Raw genomic sequence first — 24,906 nt, 5'->3', positions numbered from 1 at the left:
AAAGCAGACTGATGTTCTAGCCCTTAAAAGGGCTTTTTGGAGTGCTGTCCTTACAGCAGAGATCAGATGAGTCCTTCAGGACTGTAGTGGACACTGAATACACTAGCCTAGCTATCGACTTCCCTATTAAATCAGCAGCAGCTACACTGTCCCTCCTCTCACTAAGAATGCAGCTTCCGGGGGCGGGGCCTAGCTGTCATGGAGGAAAGACGCACTTCGTGTGAGCTCCCTCAATATCTCCGTTTAAGCAGCTATCAACAATCGAATTTCACCCCAGAAGGGGATGACCCAGCAATGTTTCTCCTACCTGACCGACCCGACATGCTTAATAGTGGTCAGCAACTCGACAGAGTCTTACTTACCTCCACGTGGCAAGTGTGGCCTGGTGCTCACCGGGCGGGAGAGGCGGCCGATCTCCCGATCCTGGGATGCCCAGGAGCAGCTACTTCCCGGCAGGAGCTCCGTTACCCCCCCTCGGACCGGTGGGGGTTATCCCGGTCCACCCGTGAGAGGCTGTCTGGAGCTAATGGACGCACAGAGCACAGCCGCCCAGGCTGACATACTCATCTGCGACTCTCCCAATATGGCAGCAGCCGCGTGTCCTCCTGGTACCAGCAAAGCATGGCAGGATATTGAATCTAAGCAGGACAGACTCTTTAATCAATTTTGGAAGCAAATAACAAGCAGGAAGCCCCAACAAGCTCCACCACAGCCCCAACAAGCTCCACCACAGCTAAGCGAAGCAGTCCCCATTAAAATCCACGCAAAAGGTGTCAAAGACGGGACCGGAGCCACTCGCCTCCACCTTAAGCCACCACAATCCCGCACCGGACGTGAAGCACCACCGGGACAGATCTGACCACCCGACAAAACAAGCTTCCACCACCTCAAGCCGCGAACCCGGCACTCAGCCAGAGACTTGCCTTTGTTGTTCCAGGTATCAGGGACTCCCAGGGTCTGCACCTAGCGCCCAGAAGTGATCGGATGAGCACAAGCAGTAAGCAGCAGCCTGCCAAGCATGTCCCACTATAGCCGATCCTCCACACCATGCCTTTGATCACATGAACTGCTCTCTGCACATTAACTAATCGTAAAGTAGCAAGCGTTTAAACATGTCATTATTTCACCTCCTAAAGAGTTTATTGTCGTAGTTCCTTACATGCCTTATGTTATTATGTTATTCACTAGTCTCATCTCATGGGGCGACTCACACTTGATTTATAACTAGTGGTGGAGCTGCTGATATAAATACACAGTTGATAACGTGCAAGCTACACCCTAAACATGACAGCCATCTTTCACAACAATGTACTGCTATATACTCATACCCTCAGTGCAACTAGCCATGATATACGCACGTTCAGCCTAGCATGCTCAAATATAACACACTTCTAAAAAAAAGAAAAATAAAGAATGCAGCTTCAGAATTAATTTAAATTGTATGCTGTCTAGGAGGTGGGAGGGTCTGGGAGGGAGGGTCTGCTGCTGATTGGCTGGAATGTGTCTGCTGACTGTGAGGTACAGGCGAACTGTTCGGGACATCACTAGCCAGGAATACAAAGCTGTATTCCTGGCACTATAGCTCCCTGTTCCTCCTTACTTGATCCTAGCACTGATATCCGCCTCCTCCAACATCGTTCGAAGAGGGGGACCTAAGGTGTATGCGCGGCGAGTCAATGCAAGGATGACACTGGATGTACTCATGCGAACCGAAAGTCTGTTAACATTTAAGAAGGGCGTCTAGTGACTGTCTGGTAGACAGCCACTAGAGGCTATCTTAGTGATGCAATATAAACATTGCAGTTTCTCTAAAACTTAAATGTTCACATTGCAGCACAAAGGGCAATAGGGATACTGCACCCACACCACTTCAATGAGCGGAGGTGCCCTGGGTGCCTATAGTGTCCCTTTAAGTGGTTGCAAGTGTTTAAATGTGTCTATTGTTGTGACTTAGATGATGATCAGATCACATTTTATGACCAATTTGTGCAGAAATCCATATCATTCCAAAGGGTTCACATACTTTATCTTGCAACTGTATTTCTTAACGGGAAAGCACCTCAGATTAATACTCTATAGGGGTCTTACAATGTTCAGGACTGCTGAGATTTTTACAATCTTTAGAAGCATAGAATTGACATTAAGATGCACTCCATTTATATGTTTATCAAGTGAATACGCTGCTAATTAATCCTACAAAGACTCTTTGAACATATGTTGGGATTTATGGATTTTTCTTTGGCCTTTTTTGGGGCTGAAGTATCTTCCTTTAATGTTGTTATTACTATTAAGGCCATTATGTCTTCCCTCTGCATAATATAATAGTCCCCATGTGCTGACCACAGGTGGGGTGGGGGAGATATAAAGATATCCCCCAGTTATTTTACTTTTTCAAATAGCCCAACCAGTGACCTGTCCTCCCCTTATTATTTATTTAAAGTCCCCAACCTGATGCACAAGGGTGGGGGCAGGGCCGGTGCAAGGATTTTTGCCGCCCTAGGCAAAAAATTTTTTGCCGCCCCCCCACCATGTGACATCACAATGCCCCGCCCATATGCTCTGCCATATGGGCCAACGCCAGTCTTCACAAAGTGTCTTATCTGAAAAGACAGTGTGTTTACATTAAAAAGCCTACAGGCACAGGCTATAGACACCAGAACCACTACATTATGCTGTAGTGCTTCTGGTGACTATAGTATCCATTTAATGTGAGGTAAATTAGAGATTAGTGCCACTAATAATATATTGGATTGCCTACTTACCACCAGATGAGGACAAGAGGATGATGATGGGCTCAGTCTGGCTCCACAGGTCTGGTGTAGAAGAGGCTCTCTGGAGACGGTTTTTAACAGTGCTCACAACAATTAACGAACAGGAAGCAGCTCCATTTTTAGGGCCCCTTACACAGCTCAAGGTCTGGGCCCCCAGGGGGCATACGCCTACAATGCCCACCCATAAATCCACCTACATGGCCCATCCATGAGTTGGGGATGTTTTATGTGTGCAATTTGTGTAAGGGATGTAGTGTGTTTATAGGGGATGTAGTGTGTGTTTGCGTGTAAGGAATGCATTGTATGTTTCTGGGTGTGTGTGTGTGTGTGTAAGGGGTGCAAGGTTTGTTTCTGTGAATGTAATTGAATGCAGTGTGTGTCTGTAAGGGGTGCATTAATTATGTAAGGGATGAATTGTGTGTTTCGGGTGTGTCTGTGTGTGAGTAGGAATGCATTGTATGTTTCTGTGTGTGTGTGGGGGGGGGATGCATTGTGTATGTGTGTAGTGTAAAATAGAGGGTTTGTGGGGTAGGATAGGGACTGAGATGGGAACAGCTTTCTTTTTTAAAAAAAATTCATAGTGCTCTCCCCTCAATTATTGATTTCCCCTTCCCTTCTGTCCCTCCGTGTTCTCCCCTTCTGTCACTTAGTGCTCTCCCTTGGTCCCCTGTCCCTCTGCAGTCACCCTTGGTGGTCTTCTCACTCCCCCCTTAGTGGTCCTCCCTCTCCCAAACCCCTTAGTGGTCCTCCCTCTCCCAAACCCCTTAGTAGACCTTCCCCTACTCCCCCCACCCCCTTAGTGGTAATCACCCTCCTCCCCTCTCCTTAGTAGTCCTCCCTCCTTACCCCCCTTTGGTGGTCCTTCCCCCCCTTAGTGGTCCTTATCCCCCCTCCCCTAGTGGTCCTTATCCCCCCCTCCCCTAGTGGTCCTTATCCCCCCCAACCTCCCATAGTGGTCCTTATCCCCCTCCCTCCCTCCCCTAGTGGTCCTTATCCCCCCTCCCCTAGTGGTCCTTATCCCCCCCCAACCTCCCATAGTGGTCCTTACCCCCCCTCCCATAGTGGTCCTTACCCCCCCTCCCATAGTGGTCCTTACCCCCCCTCCCTCCCATAGTGGTCCTTATCCCCCCCTCCCTCCCATAGTGGTCCTTATCCCCCCCTCCCTCCCATAGTGGTCCTTATCCCCCCCTCCCTCCCATAGTGGTTCTTATCCCCCCCTCCCATAGTGCTCCTTATCCCCCCTTCCCATAGTGGTCCTTATCCCCCCCCTCCCTCCCATAGTGGTCCTTATCCCCTCCCCTCCCTCCCATAGTGGTCCTTATCCCCTCCCCTCCCTCCCATAGTGGTCCTTATCCCCTCCCCTCCCTCCCATAGTGGTCCTTATACCCTCCCCTCCCTCCCATAGTGGTCCTTATACCCCCCCTTAGTGGTCCTTATACCCCCCCCTTAGTGGTCCTTATACCCCCCTCCTCCCTTAGTGGTCCTTATACCCCCCCCTCCCTTAGTGGTCCTTAACCCCCCTCCCCCCCCCTTAGTGGTCCCTAACCCCCCTCCCCCCTCCTTAGTGGTCCCTAACCCCCCCCCTCCCCCCCCCCCCCTTAGTGGTCCTTAAACTCCCCCCCTTAGTGGTCCTTACCCTCCCCTCCTGCCCATGTAGCGTGGCCGGGCGGCGCGGAACGCGGGACAGGAACCTTTGTTTCCTGTACCCGGCCGCCGGCAGAATGACAGGAAATGCTCACTGAGTGAGCACTTCCTGTCATTCCGCCGGCGGCCGGGTACAGGAAACAAAGGTTCCTGTCCCGCGTTCCGCGCCGCCCGGCCACGCTACATGGAGAGACCGGCAGGAGGGAGCGCTCTGCGCTTCCCTCCTGCCGGTCATAAACCCGGCCGCCCTCCAGGCAGCAGTGCTGCGCCGCCTGGGGCTTGCTAAAGCGCTCAGGCGGCGCAGCATGAGGAGGCGCAGCGGGGACAGGGATCCGGCGCCCCCTGGTAAGTTGCGCCCTAGGCGGCTGCCTAGGTCGCCTTACAGGTGGCGCCGGCCCTGGGTGGGGGCACAGAGGGGGCTTTGTCATGGTGAACCAATGGTTGCTTGTTTTAGACATTTAGCAGACTCCCCCTTCACCTCCGCCACAGGGGATGTGCTAGATTTCCCTTATTGCAACATGATGGTCTCATTGACCCACATAGGCTTTTTTAAAATGTATTTACGTATTTGTTTGTGTTTGTTTGTTTATTTAACTATTTAATGTAGTGTCTGACTAGGAAGTGCTTGCCAGCTGCCACATAATTAAGCCTTGCATTATCGAGAGTTATTCAACTATTTGCCCACTGACTGCTAGTGCTGTCAGTGGGCAAATAGTACTTACAATTATTGTTTGCTTGCGTGACAGCAAATGAATAATAATTTACCTGTTCAGTTTAAAATCTGGACACTGAATGAAACTGGGTGTGTTTGCTGCAGATTCACTCAGCTGACCGAATTCCAAACTTATTTGGGTTTAGTAAATATGGGAATTACCAGTGTGGTCGGAATTTGATCATTTTCACTGGAAATTGTTCATCCCAACAAAATCTGGTATTCAGTGAATAACCCAGACTGACCTCAAAAAAGTTTGACTACAGTAACCACACACACTCTCAATTCAAGTGAATCAAAACCCATATCAATAAAAAGAGCAAACATGCATATGCGCAGCAAAGCAGAATAAATCAAACTCAAGAAAACCATTCATAATTAAATAGCCTTCATTTAGCCTTGAGACAGCAATCCAAGTCAGCATAAAGAAAAAATTAAGCCATATCATGAACTACTAGTAATCATAATGAAATACTAACAAAATAAAATTGGAGTCTGTAAAATCAACAAAAAGTAATTCAAGGGTAAATGGAATGCAATATCAAGGATGAGTGCTTCAGACATCTGATTTCCATCTTGCTTCTTTCGTAGGGTTTGTTATCGTAGAATCCTATACAATTTTTAAACTGTATTAAAAACTATGTATGCTCAGAAGTAATTAATGTGCTTTTATATTTAATCATATGTTTAAGGTATGCTTCCAAAACAAGTTGCGGATGATCTAAGACAGGGAAAGACTTCACAAGCCCAAAGTTATGTCAGCGCAAGTATATTTTTCAGGTAAGGCTGTGTTATTGTGCTGCTGAATAAAAACAAACTATATTCATTGCTGTTACGGGATTTAAGCACAAAGAAGCTTATTATTAAGCTTATTAATACTTTACTCCAATCAACCAAAAATTTATTAAACATAGTATAATGTAGAAACTGCTCTCTGCAAAACAACAGACTATACTTGCTTAGATTGTGTTGTTTTGGAAAATATTGAGCAGAAATAGAAGTGTAGAAACTCATCAAGATCTCATCCTAACATGAGCTGCTTTTTTTAATTATTTTTTTTCAAGTGTAATTGAAAGAAAACTGTAACAGCTATAATTAATACAAAATAGCAAGCTATTTTCTTAGCTTTTGTAAAATCAGTACAGTTAGTGACACAAGTGTGCATTCTAAATTGATGCCCAAAACAATATATTAGGTAGATTTTACAAAGCATCAAAATGTAATCATGTACAGATAGAAAAAAAAAACAGTAGCACAAAAGCAAAAAACTGTGACATCTAGAATGTGAAATAGTAAAGAATTTGGGAAAAACACCAAACGAAAATATAACAACCTGGAAAAGTAGATATGGGAGTCTGATGATATATGAAGGAATCTAAAAAAAATCATAAAAAATTGTTAGCATAATACTGTACTAAAAACCACCCTAGTGAGTAAAAGTAATAAACTCACAAACACACGAAAAATTCAGGCTCCTCACCCTTCCAAGGGTATTGGGACGAAGGTCTTCTCAGTAAAACATGGTTTGGTGGAAAATTATGTAAGAAAAAGCAAACCACAATAGTGAAGTACAATAAAAAACAAAATTATTGTATTGCACTTACAGAAAATTTAAAATAGTAGGCATATCTCCACTAGTAGTGCAACTCTAACGGAATCAGGATCTGATGAAGCTGTCAGGAAAACCTAGTGGAGAAATGGCAATCAAAATAAAAGTACATAAAATAGAGTACCAAGTAAGAATCCAACAGGTTTTGTCTGACTAATGGGACTTCTTTAGGGATATAAACTCTTCTTTTTCAGGCGACCTTAAATAGGTGGACATTGATGAATATCCATTTCGGCTGTGTTCGGCGTGCGTTCCAACTTGAATCCAATAGTGTATTCCCTATATGTCCCATAATGACGTACTTCCTGTGCGTCTGATGTACGTTGCAGAACCAAATGTCTAAGTCCGAAACGGCACTGTCGGCGCACGTGTGCACTAATACAAATAGTGCACGCTTTGCCTAAGAGAGCCAGATGGTGGCTGTATAGGGGCAAAAAAGTGGACAAAAAATCACCATACCAGTCGTAACATTCAGTATACAATCACAGAACATGATAAAGCATATTGAAGAAAACACTTAGCCACTGGAGTATGATATTTTTAAGAATGTCATCTTTTTTAGGATGTACCAATGCTTCTTGAGAATATTTTCTAATTTTTTTTGGCATGTGCATTGTATTGTGTAGTAAATGCAAACTCAAATTTGTTATTGTTTTTATTAGATCGTACATTTTTGCTCAAGAAACACTGATCTATCCGAACTTTGTATTATTTGTTCATCCATGTCTATTTTATCTTTATCGTAACCTTTCTCTAAATATCAATCTTTAATAGTTTGGGCTTGGGTAGAAAATACATGATCATCTGTACAGTTTCTTCTGAGGCAAATGAGTTGGCCTTTTGGTATGTTTGGCAACCAGACAGGATGGTGAGAACTGGTACTGTCTATGGCTGTATTGCAATCTGTAGTTTTGAAATACATTTTGGTTTTTAGTTGGTTATTATCCACATATACAGTTAGATCCAAGACATCTATAGATTTAAAATGAGATGTAAATTTTAAATTATAATTATTTTCGTTAAGAAGCTCAAAAAAGTTAATTATACTATCAGGTCCACCTTCCCAAATTAAGAAAACTTTGTCTACGTAGCGCCACCATAGGACAAGTCTACCACCATTATAATCGCCCAACCTAACATTGATGTGTCTCCCAATGAGACACATATAGGTTGGTGAAACTGGGGGCAAACTTAGTACTAATGGCGACGCCACACATCTGAAGATAGAATTTGTTGTCAAACCAGAAAAAATTCTTGGTAAGTACAAAATTAATAAAAATAATTAAAAAGTTAATTTCAGCATTGCTGAGATGAACATAGAAGCTGAGAGTATCTTTTATAGTTTCTAAACCCTTTAAATGGGGAATGTTGGCGTATGAAGCGGTAATATCCGCCATGGCCAAAATATATTATGATTTCCATTCTATTCCTTGTAGATCTTGCAAAATATGCTTATTGTCTTTAATATACAAACTACTCAACAGGACATAGGGTTGTAAAAAGAAGTGCACATATTGAGATAAGTGAATTTTAGGCAAGAAGTAGAAAACTGCCACTTTACAGTGGGGATTAAAAATAAAACTGAACTCATCTTTATTGATTATTCCTTTATCTAAACAAGGGTCGTCTTTAATATGGATTGGACCCTGGGCAAACATTTGCTTGGGGCCCCTGAACCCTGTCGTCCCCTCCCTGGCATGCAATCATGCCCCCCACCCCAACGCAGAGGCGGACGTAAAGTAGAGTGGGCTCTGGTGCATGAATTATTTTGGGCAAGAGAGGGCAAAAGGTAGATCCCCATCTGTCATGCAACTCCAACAATGCTTTGACAGCTGGGGCGCTACCATTTTCCCATGCATGCAGGGTTGTATTTAGCACTGAGCAGTATTTGTGTGTTTGAGTCTAAGCATGTTTTTGTATGGAGTATGTTTGTGTGAATGTAGGGGTGTGTTTGTATGTGGAGATGGCATTTAAATGCAAGTATGCATTTATGTGTAGTGTTGGTTTATGAATACACTGATGTGTTTATATATAATTTTGTTGTTTAAAAAAAGAGGTGTGTTTATATGTAGTGTTGAAGTTTGAATGCAGGTGTGTATTTGCGTGTAGTGTTGAATGCTGAGATGTATGCACAAATACACATGCACTGTCACAAACACACACACACACTGTGATACACATACACACACAGAAACACTTGCAGATACACAGATATACATAATCATACAGATGCAGCTATACAGACACATTTACACACACTGACACACACACATACAGACACACAACCTGGCACACATGCAGACACACAGATGCACACACTGACACACATGCAGATACACTGACAACATACAGATACACAGACACACAAAATGACAACATACAGACTTACAGATACATAACCTGACAAATGCAGATACAAACACTGACACACATGCAGATACACACATTGGCTACATACAGATATATGCACAGGTATACACACTGGCACACACACAGATACATACATATTGACAACATACAGACATACATACTGACACACACACAGACATACAAACTGACACACAGACATATACTGACTGACACATACATACTGACACACACACAGATATACATACATACAGACATACATACTGACACACACACAGACATACTGACACACACAAAGACATGCATACTGACACACTCAATTATGTAACTGAGATATCAAATTTTTAAGCGGTCTGGGTATTTCAAGGGCCCGATCGCGCTGTTAAAGGGCCACAGTGCCGACCAGACCACTGCTGGAACATGCTCACTGGGTGGCCCTTAGTGTGTGGGCCCCGGTGCAGCCGCAATACTAGCACCGCGGGCCCATTAGGTAGCGAAATATTTTTTTTTATTTTTTTAATGCAGGCGGCGGGGCCCAAGGGCAGCTGCTTTGGGGCCCCCATGAGTAACTGGGCCCAGGGCAGCTGCCCCGTTTGCCCCTCCTTAAAGACGGAGAATTGACTTCAATGGGCAGGCGAATTTTAAAACCAACAGGGACTCTTTCTGGCCACAATAGTGATGGAAAAGTTGTTTCAAGGGGACTAACACCTGGACTGTGGCATGCCAGAGGGGGATCCATGGCAAAACTCCCATGGAAAATTGCACAGTTGATGCAGAGTCTGCTTTTAATCCATAAAGGGCAGAAATCACCTAACATTGACACCTGTCCTCAAAGCCCAGCCCTGATACACACTGACACAGAGCAGAATAGAGACTGTTCCCCCTACATAGGGTCACTTGGCAGATATGGATTGACACCTGTCCTCAAAACCCCTGATACACACTGACACAGAGCAGAATAGGGACTGTTCCCCCTACATAGGGTCACTTGGCAGATATGGATTGACACCTGTCCTCAAAACCCCTGATACATACTGACACAGAGCAGAATAGAGACTGTTCCCTGTCCACAGAGACCATGATACACACTGACACAGAGCAGAATAGAGACTGTTCACCGTCCACAGAGACCATGATACACACTGACACAGAGCAGAATAGGGACTGTTCCTCCTACATAGGGTCACTTGGCAGATATGGATTGACACCTGTCCTCAAAACCCCTGATACACACTGACACAGAGCAGAATAGGGACTGTTCCCCCTACATAGGGTCACTTGGCAGATATGGATTGACACCTGTCCTCAAAACCCCTGATACACACTGACACAGAGCAGAATAGAGACTGTTCCCTGTCCACAGAGACCATGATACACACTGACACAGAGCAGAATAGAAACTGTTCACCGTCCACAGAGACCATGATACACATTGACACAGAGCAGAATATGGACTGTTCCCCATACATAGGGTCACTTGGCAGATATGGATTGACACCTGTCCTCAAAACCCCTGATACACACTGACACAGAGCAGAATAGAGACTGTTCCCTGTCCACAGAGACCATGATACACACTGACACAGAGCAGAATAGAGACTGTTCACCGTCCACAGAGACCATGATACATACTGACACAGAGCAGAATAGAGACTGTTCCCTGTCCACAGACACCATGATACACACTGACACAGAGTGTCCGCGTGAAATAGGGCCGTGAGTAATGACGTCACGGGTAGCCTGCCCATAGTATCGCATAGGGTGGAAGAGCTGATAGGACATCTGAAACGTATTGGGATGGAGATGCTTAATTGTTCTCCAAAATGCTTGACACCACCCCATAGTGAATCTCTGCAAACTTTAATACCATCAGAGGAGGAAGAATGTGGCAGCCCACTGGGATTATTTGATAAATTTCAAATTGATGATTTTCCAGACCCTGGGGTTGACATTAGTCCAGATTTACATCTTGTGACCCATGAGGATGTTCCAGGCACTACTTGTGAAATAAAGACAGATAATAAAGTGAATGATCCTTCTCCTTGGGACTTGCACCCTGTCGTTGAAGGTGGAGTAGGCAATGGCAAGAGCATGCTGTGGGTAGTCAGTGCAAACACTCTCTTCCCGGTGAATAATGAGGAGACTAACTATGATGACGTTATTTGCGTTGAAAGTAATGATGCCAGAGATCTTTTGAAACCATATGGAAGGAACGAATTGGTTAAAAGAAAGGCAAGAGACCACCTGCATATAGACAAGAATACGCATAAGAGAAAGAAGAGAACAGGTGAAAAAGAGAAGCTGCAGACTGCCTATCTGCAAATAGTTGAGTTATGTCCTGAAGATGTCCGTGTTACCACAGTGCAGACTCTGTTTGATACACTACTGAGGAGAGTCAGACAAACCCTAGATCTTCACGTATTGGATGAGTCGGTGCGTGGAGTTGCAGAGAACGTAGAACAAGAAATATTTAAACTTTTCCTGTGTACTGACAGCAGATATACATAGGGTCACTTGGCAGATATGGATTGACACCTGTCCTCAAAACCCCTGATACACACTGACACAGAGCAGAATAGAGACTGTTCCCTGTCCACAGAGACCATGATACACACTGACACAGAGCAGAATAGGGACTGTTACCCCTACATAGGGTCACTTGGCAGATATGGATTGACAAATCCCTGACAAACAGCTACCACATGCAAGGAAGGCAGCAGGGGCGAAAATGACCCACTCCCGACGCGGGAAGGTAGTGACGACAAATAACAATACAGGACTCTTTAGAGGCCCTGTAATTGTAATCAGTCCACTTGAAATCCTTTAACTTTGATCAATTGGAGGGAAGTCTGGTGCAGAGCCACTGACCCATGCGCAGGGCCAGCCTTAGGCCTTTGGGCGCCCTGTGCAAGAAATCTTCACCCTGTCACACCCATGTGCAAGAAATCTTCACCCTGTCATAGGGTCACTTGGCAGATATGGATTGACAAATCCCTGACAAACAGCTACCACATGCAAGGAAGGCAGCAGGGGCGCAAATGACCCACTCCCGACGCGGGAAGGTAGTGACGACAAATAACAATACAGGACTCTTTAGAGGCCCTGTAATTGTAATCAGTCCACTTGAAATCCTTTAACTTTGATCAATTGGAGGGAAGTCTGGTGCAGAGCCACTGACCCATGCGCAGGGCCAGCCTTAGGCCTTTGGGCGCCCTGTGCAAGAAATCTTCACCCTGTCACACCCATGTGCAAGAAATCTTCACCCTGTCACACACACACAGGCAGACAGCCATACACACGCACACACACAACTGCGACTGACTAGGTTTGTCACCTCCTCAAAAGGACGCATGAGCCTACAGGCATTGCGCATGAGCGTCCAGTAACGTGGCAAAAAAACTCCCAGCTCCCCAGAGGCTGTCCTAGCACCCCGGTCATACAAATATTCATTAACAGCTTTTTCTTGTTGGAGCAGGCGGTCGAACATTAGGAGTGTTGAATTCCAACGTGTAGGGCTGTCGCAAATCAAGCGCCTCACTGGCATGTTGTTTCGCCGCTGGATATCGGCAAAGTGAGCCATGGCCATGTAGGAACGCCTGAAATGGCCACACACCTTCCTGGCCTGCTTCAGGACGTCCTGTAAGCCTGTGTACTTATGCACAAAGCGTTGTACGATCAGATTACAGACATGTGCCATGCACGGCACATGTGTCAACTTGCCCAACTTCAATGCCGCTATCAAATTTTTTCCGTTGTCACACACCACTTTGCCGATATCCAGTTGCTGCGGAGTCAGCCACTTTTCCACCTGTGCGTTCAGGGCGGACAGGAGTGCTTGTCCGGTGTGACTCTCTGCTTTCAAGCAAGTCAAACCCAAGACGGCGTGACACTGCCGTATCCGGGATGTGGAATAGTACCTGGGGAGCTGGGGGGGTGCCGTTGATGTGGAGCAAGAAGCAGCGGCACAAGAGGACTCAGCCGAGGAGGTTATGGAAGAGGATGGAGTAGGAGGAGTAGAGGAGGTGGCAGCAGGACTGCCTGCAATTCGTGGCGGTGTCACCAACTCCTCTGCAATGCCACGCATTCCTTGCTTGTCAGCCGTCAGCAGGTTTACCCAATGCGCAGTGTAGGTGATATACCTGCCCTGACCATGCTTTGCAGACCAGGTATCAGTGGTCAGATGGACCCTTGCCCCAACACTGTGTGCCAGACATGCCATGACTTCCTTTTGCACAATCGAGTACAAGTTGGGGATTGCCTTTTGTGAAAAGAAATTCCGGCCGGGTACCTTCCACTGCGGTGTCCCAATAGCTACAAATTTTTTGAACGCCTCAGACTCAACCAGATTGTATGGTAAAAGCTGGCGGGCTAATAGTTCGGACAAGCCAGCTGTCAGACGCTGGGCAAGGGGGTGACTTGGTGACATTGGCTTCTTACGCTCAAACATGTCCTTGACAGAAACACATGACTGTGGGCAGATGAGCGGGAACTGCTCAAGGCGGGAGACGGAGTGGCGGATGGTTGAGAGGGGGCAAGAAGGACAGCAGTGGTTGACGTGGCTGAAGATGCTGGACCAGGAGGAGGATGGCGGCTTAGAGTAGGCGTGCTGCTTGTACTCATGTGTTGATCCCATAGGCGTTTGTGATGTGAGATCATGTGCCTACGCAAAGCAGTTGTACCTAGGTGGGTGTTGGACCTCCCACGACTCAGTTTCCTTTGGCACAGGTTGCAAATGGCATCGCTGTTGTCCGAGGCAGACACACAAAAAAAATGGCACACTGCTGAGCTCTGCAATGACGGCATTCTGGTGGTGGACACAGCATGCGTTGATTGGCGTGCTGTCGGGCTGACCCCGGGTGCCGATGCATGCTGTCTGACTGTGCCACTAGCTCCTTGCAACGACTCCCCCCTGCTTCCAACTCGTCTCCTCCTCCTCCTCTCTGTCTCCCCATCTGAACTTTCGCCCTGTTTTTCTTCTTGCCGAGCGGGCACCCACGTGACATCCATGGACACATCGTCATCATCAACCGCTTCGCTTGTATCTGACAACTCAGAAAAGGAAGCAGCAGCGGGTACAACATCATCATCATCACACCGTACCTCCATGTGTTTAATGCTGCCTGCCTGAGACATATCCCTGTTATCTACATCCTCTAGCAATAATGGTTGCGCATCACTCATTTCTTCAAACGGGTGTGTGAATAACTCCTCTGACATACCAAGTAAAGCGGCTGTGGTGCTAGTTTTGGTGGTGGCGGCAGGCGGGTGAGTGCTATCTTGAGAGGTGCCTGAAGCTAAGCTGGAGGAGGATGGTGCGTCAAGGTTCCGAGCGGAGGCTGTACAAGATTGGGTGTCCTGTGTTAGCCAGTCAACTAAGTCCTCAGAACTTTTCAAGTTCAGGGTACGTGGCTTCTGAAAACTGGGCATTATTCTAGGGCAAAAGGGAATCACAGCACCACGACCACGACGGCCCCTGCGGGGTGGCCTGCCTCTGCCTGTCATTTTTTGGGGAATTAGTGGTACTATGCGTGCAAGCTACTGTGAGACCAGATATGATTGGCAATGTGAACTGTAACAGTTCTGCAGAGCACACACTGTAGGCCTGAGACACCGCTTGAAGACAAGTAACTGCTATTCAATCTATAACAGTGAAAAACAAATTTTGGTTTTAAAAGCACGCTATAGAGACACCAGATATGATTGGCAATGTGCACTGGAACAGTTCTGCAGAGCACACGCTGAAGGAAGGACTGACAGAGCCGCTTGAAGACAAGTAACTGCTATTCAATCTATAACAGTGAAAAACAAATTTTGGTTTTAAAAGCACGCTATAGAGACACCAAATATGACTGGCAACTGTCAAAGCACGCTGGAACAGGTCTACAGAGCACACGCTGAAGTAGGCCTGAAACACAGACGCTTGCAGACAACTAACTGATCTTCTATTACAGTGAAAAAAAAATATTTATTTTAAATCTAAAGCTTAACCAATTGTTAAAACAGATATGAGTGGTGGCACTGGGCTAGTGGGCACAGTATCCAATGTGAACCTCACACAGAAGCTGGCAGGCAGGCAACTGCTCTTCTATTACAGTGAAAAAAATGATTTATTTAAAATCTAAAGCTTAACCAATTGTTAAAACAGATATGAGTGGTGGCACTGACTGTGCAAATGGGCAAGGCATCCAACCTGACACAGAAGCTGGCAGGCCGGCAACTGCTCTTCTATTACAGTGAAAACAAATTATTTATTTTAAATGTAAAGCTTAACCAATTGTTAAAAGAGATATGAGTGGTGGCACTGGGCAAGTAGGCACAGTATCCAATGTGAACCTCACACAGAAGCTGGCAGGCAGGCAACTGCTCTTTTATTACAGTGGAAACAAAATTTTGGTTGTAAAAGCACGCTATAGAGACACAAGATATGAGTGGCAACTGTCAAAGTACGCTGGCAGGGTTGTGCAGGGCACACGCTGAAGGAAGGCCTGACAGAGCCGCTTGAAGGACACTGACTGTCTGCTATTAGCTTACACTGGAAACCTTTTTTCTTTGTAAAAGCACGCTAAAGAGACACCAGATATGAGTGGCAACTGTCAAAGCACGCTGGCACAGGTCTGCAGAGCACACGCTGAAGTAGGCCTGAAACACAGACGCTTGCAGACAACTAACTGCTCTTCTATTACAGTGAAAAAAAAATATTTATTTTAAATCTAAAGCTTAACCAATTGTTAAAACAGATATGAGTGGTGGCACTGGGCTAGTGGGCACAGTATCCAATGTGAACCTCACACAGAAGCTGGCAGGCAGGCAACTGCTCTTCTATTACAGTGGAAACAAAATTTTGGTTGTAAAAGCACGCTATAGAGACACAAGATATGAGTGGCAACTGTCAAAGCACGCTGGCACAGGTCTGCAGAGCACACGCTGAAGTAGGCCTGAAACACAGACGCTTGCAGACAACTAACTGCTCTTCTATTACAGTGAAAAAATTTTTTTATTTTAAATCTGAAGCTGAACCAATTGTTAAAACAGATATGAGTGGTGGCACTGGGCTAGTGGGCACAGTATCCAATGTGAACCTCACACAGAAGCTGGCAGGCAGGCAACTGCCCTTCTATTACAGTGGAAACACAATTTTGGTTGTAAAAGCACGCTATAGAGAGACAAGATATGAGTGGCAACTGTCAAAGCACGCCGGCACAGGTCTGCAGAGCACACGCTGAAGTAGGCCTGAAACACAGACGCTTGCAGACAACTAACTGCTCTTCTATTACAGTGAAAAAAAATATTTATTTTAAATCTAAAGCTTAACCAATTGTTAAAACAGATATGAGTGGTGGCACTGGGCTAGTGGGCACAGTATCCAATGTGAACCTCACACAGAAGCTGGCAGGCAGGCAACTGCTCTTCTATTACAGTGAAAAAAATGATTTATTTAAAATCTAAAGCTTAACCAATTGTTAAAACAGATATGAGTGGTGGCACTGACTGTGCAAATGGGCAAGGCATCCAACCTGACACAGAAGCTGGCAGGCCGGCAACTGATCTTCTATTACAGTGAAAAAAAATGATTTCTTTAAAATCTAAAGCTTAAGCTATTGTTAAAACAGATATGAGTGGTGGCACTGACTGTGCAAATGGGCAAGGCATCCAACCTGACACAGAAGCTGGCAGGCAGGCAACTGCTCTTATATTACAGTGAAAACAAATTATTTATTTTAAATGTAAAGCTTAACCAATTGTTAAAACAGATATGAGTGGTGGCACTGGGCAAGTAGGCACAGTATCCAATGTGAACCTCACACAGAAGCTGGCAGGCAGGCAACTGCTCTTCTATTACAGTGGAAACAAAATTTTGGTTGTAAAAGCACGCTATAGAGACACAAGGTATGAGTGGCAACTGTCAAAGCACGCTGGCACAGGTCTGCAGAGCACACGCTGAAGTAGGCCTGAAACACAGACGCTTGCAGACAACTAACTGCTCTTCTATTACAGTGAAAAAAAAATATTTATTTTAAATCTGAAGCTTAACCAATTGTTAAAACAGATATGAGTGGTGGCACTGGGCTAGTGGGCACAGTATCCAATGTGAACCTCACACAGAAGCTGGCAGGCAGGCAACTGCTCTTCTATTACAGTGGAAACAAAATTTTGGTTGTGAAAGCACGCTATAGAGACACAAGATATGAGTGGCAACTGTCAAAGCACGCTGGCACAGGTCTGCAGAGCACACGCTGAAGTAGGCCTGAAACACAGACGCTTGCAGACAACTAACTGCTCTTCTATTACAGTGAAAAAAAAATATTTATTTTAAATCTAAAGCTTAACCAATTGTTAAAACAGATATGAGTGGTGGCACTGGGCTAGTGGGCACAGTATCCAATGTGAACCTCACACAGAAGCTGGCAGGCAGGCAACTGCTCTTCTATTACAGTGAAAAAAATTATTTATTTAAAATCTAAAGCTTAACCAATTGTTAAAACAGATATGAGTGGTGGCACTGACTGTGCAAATGGGCAAGGCATCCAACCTGACACAGAAGCTGGCAGGCCGGCAACTGCTCTTCTATTACAGTGAAAACAAATTATTTATTTTAAATGTAAAGCTTAACCAATTGTTAAAACAGATATGAGTGGTGGCACTGGGCAAGTAGGCACAGTATCCAATGTGAACCTCACACAGAAGCTGGCAGGCAGGCAACTGCTCTTCTATTACAGTGGAAACAAAATTTTGGTTGTAAAAGCACGCTATAGAGACACAAGATATGAGTGGCAACTGTCAAAGTACGCTGGCAGGGTTGTGCAGGGCACACGCTGAAGGAAGGCCTGACAGAGCCGCTTGAAGGACACTGACTGTCTGCTATTAGCTTACACTGGAAACCTTTTTTCTTTGTAAAAGCACGCTAAAGAGACACCAGATATGAGTGGCAACTGTCAAAGCACGCTGGCACAGGTCTGCAGAGCACACGCTGAAGTAGGCCTGAAACACAGACGCTTGCAGACAACTAACTGCTCTTCTATTACAGTGAAAAAAAAATATTTATTTTAAATCTAAAGCTTAACCAATTGTTAAAACAGATATGAGTGGTGGCACTGGGCTAGTGGGCACAGTATCCAATGTGAACCTCACACAGAAGCTGGCAGGCAGGCAACTGCTCTTCTATTACAGTGAAAAAAATTATTTATTTAAAATCTAAAGCTTAACCAATTGTTAAAACAGATATGAGTGGTGGCACTGACTGTGCAAATGGGCAAGGCATCCAACCTGACACAGAAGCTGGCAGGCCGGCAACTGCTCTTCTATTACAGTGAAAACAAATTATTTATTTTAAATGTAAAGCTTAACCAATTGTTAAAACAGATATGAGTGGTGGCACTGGGCAAGTAGGCACAGTATCCAATGTGAACCTCACACAGAAGCTGGCAGGCAGGCAACTGCTCTTCTATTACAGTGGAAACAAAATTTTGGTTGTAAAAGCACGCTATAGAGACACAAGATATGAGTGGCAACTGTCAAAGTACGCTGGCAGGGTTGTGCAGGGCACACGCTGAAGGAAGGCCTGACAGAGCCGCTTGAAGGACACTGACTGTCTGCTATTAGCTTACACTGGAAACCTTTTTTCTTTGTAAAAGCACGCTAAAGAGACACCAGATATGAGTGGCAACTGTCAAAGCACGCTGGCACAGGTCTGCAGAGCACACGCTGAAGTAGGCCTGAAACACAGACGCTTGCAGACAACTAACTGCTCTTCTATTACAGTGAAAAAAAAATATTTATTTTAAATCTAAAGCTTAACCAATTGTTAAAACAGATATGAGTGGTGGCACTGGGCTAGTGGGCACAGTATCCAATGTGAACCTCACACAGAAGCTGGCAGGCAGGCAACTGCTCTTCTATTACAGTGGAAACAAAATTTTGGTTGTAAAAGCACGCTATAGAGACACAAGATATGAGTGGCAACTGTCAAAGCACGCTGGCACAGGTCTGCAGAGCACACGCTGAAGTAGGCCTGAAACACAGACGCTTGCAGACAACTAACTGCTCTTCTATTACAGTGAAAAAAAAATATTTATTTTAAATCTAAAGCTTAACCAATTTTTAAAACAGATATGAGTGGTGGCACTGGGCTAGTAGGCACAGTATCCAATGTGAACCTCACACAGAAGCTGGCAGGCAGGCAACTGCTCTTCTATTACAGTGGAAACAAAATTTTGGTTGTAAAAGCACGCTATAGAGAGACAAGATATGAGTGGCAACTGTCAAAGCACGCTGGCACAGGTCTGCAGAGCACACGCTGAAGTAGGCCTGAAACACAGACGCTTGCAGACAACTAACTGCTCTTCTATTACAGTGAAAAAAAAATATTTATTTTAAATCTAAAGCTTAACCAATTGTTAAAACAGATATGAGTGGTGGCACTGGGCTAGTTGGCACAGTATCCAATGTGAACCTCACACAGAAGCTGGCAGGCAGGCAACTGCTCTTCTATTACAGTGGAAACAAAATTTTGGTTGTAAAAGCACGCTATAGAGACACAAGATATGAGTGGCAACTGTCAAAGCACGCTGGCACAGGTCTGCAGAGCACACGCTGAAGTAGGCCTGAAACACAGACGCTTGCAGACAACTAACTGCTCTTCTATTACAGTGAAAAAAAAATATTTATTTTAAATCCAAAGCTTAACCAATTGTTAAAACAGATATGAGTGGTGGCACTGGGCTAGTGGGCACAGTATCCAATGTGAACCTCACACAGAAGCTGGCAGGCAGGCAACTGCTCTTCTATTACAGTGAAAACAATGATTTATTTAAAATCTAAAGCTTAACCAATTGTTAAAACAGATATGAGTGGTGGCACTGACTGTGCAAATGGGCAAGGCATCCAACCTCACACAGAAGCTGGCAGGCAGGCAACTGCTCTTCTATTACAGAGAAAAAAATGATTTATTTAAAATCTAAAGCTTAACCAATTGTTAAAACAGATATGAGTGGTGGCACTGACTGTGCAAATGGGCAAGGCATCCAACCTGACACAGAAGCTGGCAGGCAGGCAACTGCTCTTCTATTACAGTGAAAAAAAAATATTTATTTTAAATCAATTGTTAAAACAGATATGAGTGGTGGCACTGACTGTGCAAATTGGCAAGGCATCCAACCTCACACAGAAGCTGGCAGGCAGGCAACTGCTCTTCTATTACAGTGAAAAAAAAATATTTATTTTAAATGTAAAGCTTAACCTATTGTTAAAACAGATATGAGTGGTGGCACTGGGCAAATAGGCACAGTATCCAATGTGAACCTCACACAGAAGCTGGCAGGCAGGCACCTGCAATTACATTACACAGGAAAAAAAAAAAGCAGCCTGATGTTATAGCCCTAAAAAGGGCTTTTTGGGGTGCTGTCCTTACAGCAGAGATCAGATGAGTCCTTCAGGATTGTAGTGGACACTGAATACCCTAGCTTAGCTATCAATTTCCCTATCTAATCAGCAGCAGCTAAACTTTCCCTCCTCTCACTAAGCATGCATCTTCCGAATGAATCGAAAATGGATGCTGGGAGGGAGGTTGGAGGGTGTGGAAGGGAGGGAGTGCTGCTGATTGGCTGGAATGTGTCTGCTGACCGAGAGGCACAGGGTCAAAGTTTGCCCAATGATGATGAATAGGGGGCGGATCGAACTGCGCATGTGTCCGCCCGCCGCGGCGAACGCGAACACGCTAATTTCGCCGGGAACTGTTCGCCGGCGGACAGTTCGGTACATCACTACTGTGTTATATAAATACATGGAAAGACCAGAAATACTAAATTTACAGTAGTTAGTTAAATAACGTCTATTGTAATATGTAAAGCTTTTTAAATATCCCCTTTATCATATGGCTAACTTTTATGTTCTTCCATTTATCTTTAATTTCCTCCTTTATGTCATCGTTTCATGGCTTGGGAAACTACACATGTAAGGATGGACTCTCTATGAGTAGCCTGTGATCATGGTAGGATTTGCCATAAGGCCCCTGAGGCTACAGTCTCAGGGTGCCATGTAGGAGAGGGACGGCACAGCTGGTGGGGGGATCAAAGATTCTTCCATCCCTGGCTCAATGCAGCCAGTATCCCCCCACAAAACAGTCACTACCCTTTACCTTACTATTGTCCCTATCCCCTACTACAGCCACTATCCCACCCACTATAACCACTATCTCCACACTATAACATCTGTCCCCCACTGTAGTCACTATCCCACCCACTATAGCTATACCCTCACTATAGCCACTATCTCCACAATTTAGTCCATACCTTCTACAATCACTTCTATTCCTTATATGGCCCCCTATCACCCCACTATTGGCCCCTACTATAGCCTCTATCCCCACACTAAAGCCCCTATACCACCCAACACAGCTCATATCCCCCTACTATAGCCTCTATCCCCACACTATAGCCCCTATATCATAACACAGCCCATATCCCCCACACTAGAGCCCCTTTCTTTCCCTCAACACACAAATAGCTGCTATCATCCCCAAACACACACACTACATCCCTTATCTCCTGCACATATAATCCACTTCCTTATTCCCACACCTTACACATACACTACAGCCCCAATTTCCTTCTCTAGTCCCCCAAAATACTTTGGGCTGCAAGGGGGGTAAATTAGGCCCTGCCTTCTATTAGACTAATTTGAAGGCCAAAATCACATGCATGTGCTCTAGGCTAGCAAGGGTAGAGATGGTGAGTGGGGAAGAGGAGGTACGATATCTCCCATTTTTTTGAATGGTGGGAGGTGGGGTGCAGTGCCCACAGCAAGAAAGAGAGGGGCTAGATAGAGTACCTGCAAGGGGAAGATGTTTACATTTGTCAGCAGTGTGTAGTGTGCACTGACGACAGATGTAAAATATGCACAGAATTGACATTAGGCAGCCCGGAACAGAGTGCTGGGCTGCCAATGTCACATGTGTCAGAGGTGCAACTAGTCCCCACCATACAAGTGCCAATAACTCAGTATGTGCAGTGTTTGAAGCTGAAACACTGCACATATATACTACTACTATGATGACCACTTCAAATCACTGAAGTGGTCATGGAGATTGAGGAGTTGTTGTTTTTTTTAATATGATTGTGGGCGGAATTTAAATAAAATTTGGATGCTTATAAAAAGCATATTCAATTATATAATATATAATAATTTTGCATATATTTACATAAAATTTCATCTGCCGTTTACGTTCCCAGTCCCTCAATCCCTAAAACCAGGGCCAGATTAACATAGGGGCTGATGGAGCTGCAGCTCCAGGCCCAGGCCCAGGCCCATGGAATAGGCCCATTGATTTTTTTTTTTTACACACTACTCTTTGGGTTGCCATGTATTTCTCATGTATTTCTTATCGTTGCCAGGTATTTCTTAGAAGTATTTCTCAGGTATTTGAGGCTGCCTAGCTGGTGCCGGTATTGCATTAATATCGGCAATACAAATGTCTGTCTGAGTATAAACAGAGATTATTCTGCAATACCAGAGCCTGCCAGTAGGGGTCGCTGTTTGTGTGGAGAGAGGCAGGGATAAGGAGTTACAGCATCTACCTCCCTGCCTCTCACTACTCACTGATCCACGGGGCAGCAGCTCTGCACAGAGTCCAGACAGCAGCTCCATCCTGCGAGACATGAGGACGGTGAGAGACTTGGGGACGCTGAGACATTGGGACAGTGGGCAACATGGGGACACTGAGACACTAGGGGACGGTGAGATACATGGAGACACTGGGGGACACAGGGAGATATGGGGACACTGGGCAACTTTGAGACCTGGGAGACATGGGGCCCTCCCAGTGTCCCCATGTCTCCCAGCCAGTGTCCCTAGTATCTCAGTATCCCCATCTCTCCCAGTGTCCCTGGTGTCTCTCAGTGTCCATAGTGTCTGAGTGTTTCCTAGTCTCCCAAAGGCCCCTAGTCTCCCAGTGTCTCTTTGTCCCAATGTCTCCTAGTGCCTCAGTGTCCACCAAGTATAAAAGAAAAAATCTCAGGCACTCACTGTGATAGATTTAAGCAGGTTTATTTGACACCACAATGTTTCAACATGTACCTAGGTCTTTATCAAGTCTCCAGTGTCCCCTATGTATCACAGTGTCCCTTATTTATCAGAGTGTCTCCGTGCCCCATGTCTCCCAGTGTCCCTGGTGTCTCTCAGTATCCGTTGTGTTTCAGTGTCCTTAGTGTCTCAGTGTCCCCATGTCTCCCAGCCAGTGTCCCTAGTATCTCAGTATCCCCATCTCTCTCAGTGTCCCTGGTGTCTCTCAGTGTCCGTAGTATGCCAGTGTCCATAGTGTCTGAGTGTTTCCTAGTCTTCCAAAGGCCCCTAGTCTCCCAGTGTCTCTTTGTCCCAATGTCTCCTAGTGTCTCAGTGTCCACCAAGTATAAAAGAAAAAATCTCAGGCACTCACTGTGATAGATTTAAGCAGGTTTATTGGACACCACAATGTTTCAACATGTACCCCGGTCAAAACCAAGTCTCCACTGTCCTCTATATATCACAGTGTCCCCTATGCATCACAGTGTCTCAGTGCTCCATATCTACCAGTGCCCCCTCATGTCTCAAAGTCACCCAGTGTCCCCATGTCTCCCATGTCTCCCAGTCTCCCAATGTCTCTCAATGACCCCTAGTGTCCTAGTGACATGGGAACACTGGGAGACATGGGGACACAGACACTATGGGACTGAGAGACATAGGGACACAGGCATGCCCCCTTTTTGTGTATGTTTGCCCCTTTGGGAAGTTCTGGTTATGTGATTTGTGTCAGTGGCCCACCCTTTTACCACATCCATAGACTTCCTGCTTTACTGGACACTGCTGTTAGGGGGTATGGGATTACTTGAAAGATGAAAGCGTGAGATTAGCATAGGGTATGTGTTTTCTCATAACTGCATCCTATGAGTTTCCCTCCAGCACCATCTCCATCAGATACATGATGCTTAGGAGGTAGGACTGTTTTAGTGTTTTTGGTCAATAAGATTTTGTAATTAGGCCCATCATAATTGTCAGCACCAGGCCCACTGGGCTCTTAATCTGGCCCTGCCTAAAACCCTTTGCAGCAAAGTAATATCCTGATCATGTTGTATTACTTTACAGTTTTGTGTCCTCTGCAAACACTGAAACATGACTTTCAACAAATTTCCAAGATATGTTTGTTGATGATAAAATCCAAGTAGCATCCATTGCAACACCATTAGCTATATGTCTACTTACTTCTTTGTAGACTTCTATTAAGTTAGTTTGACATGACCTGTGCTTCATAAAACCGTACAGATTTTTGCTAATAACAACATTCTTCCCAGGTAATTCCTGAATATTATCCCTTTATAACTCTTCAAATACTTTCCAAGCCACAGAAGTTAAACTCACAGGTCTATAATTTCCAGTCAAAGATTTTAAATCCTGTTTGAATATAGGAACCAAATCTGCCTGCCTCCTGTCCTCCAGTACAATTCCGGAAAAAAAATCATCTTGAAAAATTAAAAGCAGAGGTTCACTTATTTCCACACTCAGCTACTTATATACTCGTGGGTGAATATCGTCAGACCCTGGGGCTTTGTTTACATTAACCTTCTTTAGTTGCTGCAGCACCTTGCTATCAGTGTGTCATTTTCTAGTTTAGCCCATGTAATTACCTCTTTGCATGCATTATTGGCTTCCTTGTGTCTTTAAATATGATTTGTCTGATTTAAATGCTTTTGACTTGCAGTTTCTTGGTTTACCTTCCCACTAAGCCACACTGGTTAGAATGGGTATCTTTGATATATATTATTATTAATTTTTAT

The 24,906-nt window shown here is 45.0% G+C and overlaps 1 protein-coding gene across 1 annotated transcript in view; it reads left to right on the top strand.

The window, feature by feature from the left end:
- Positions 1-24,906, top strand: part of LOC134612198 (atrial natriuretic peptide receptor 1-like) — a 180,584-nt gene that overhangs the window by 117,736 nt on the left and 37,942 nt on the right. Inside the window, exon 16 of the mRNA XM_063456550.1 lies at positions 5,820-5,907. Coding sequence (XP_063312620.1) covers positions 5,820-5,907 — 88 coding nt within the window. The remainder of the gene's footprint in view (positions 1-5,819; positions 5,908-24,906) is intronic.

This window comes from Pelobates fuscus, chromosome 5 (assembly GCF_036172605.1).
Source record: "Pelobates fuscus isolate aPelFus1 chromosome 5, aPelFus1.pri, whole genome shotgun sequence".
Classification (NCBI taxonomy): domain Eukaryota; kingdom Metazoa; phylum Chordata; class Amphibia; order Anura; family Pelobatidae; genus Pelobates; species Pelobates fuscus.
This window is presented reverse-complemented; position numbering and strand designations above follow the sequence as displayed.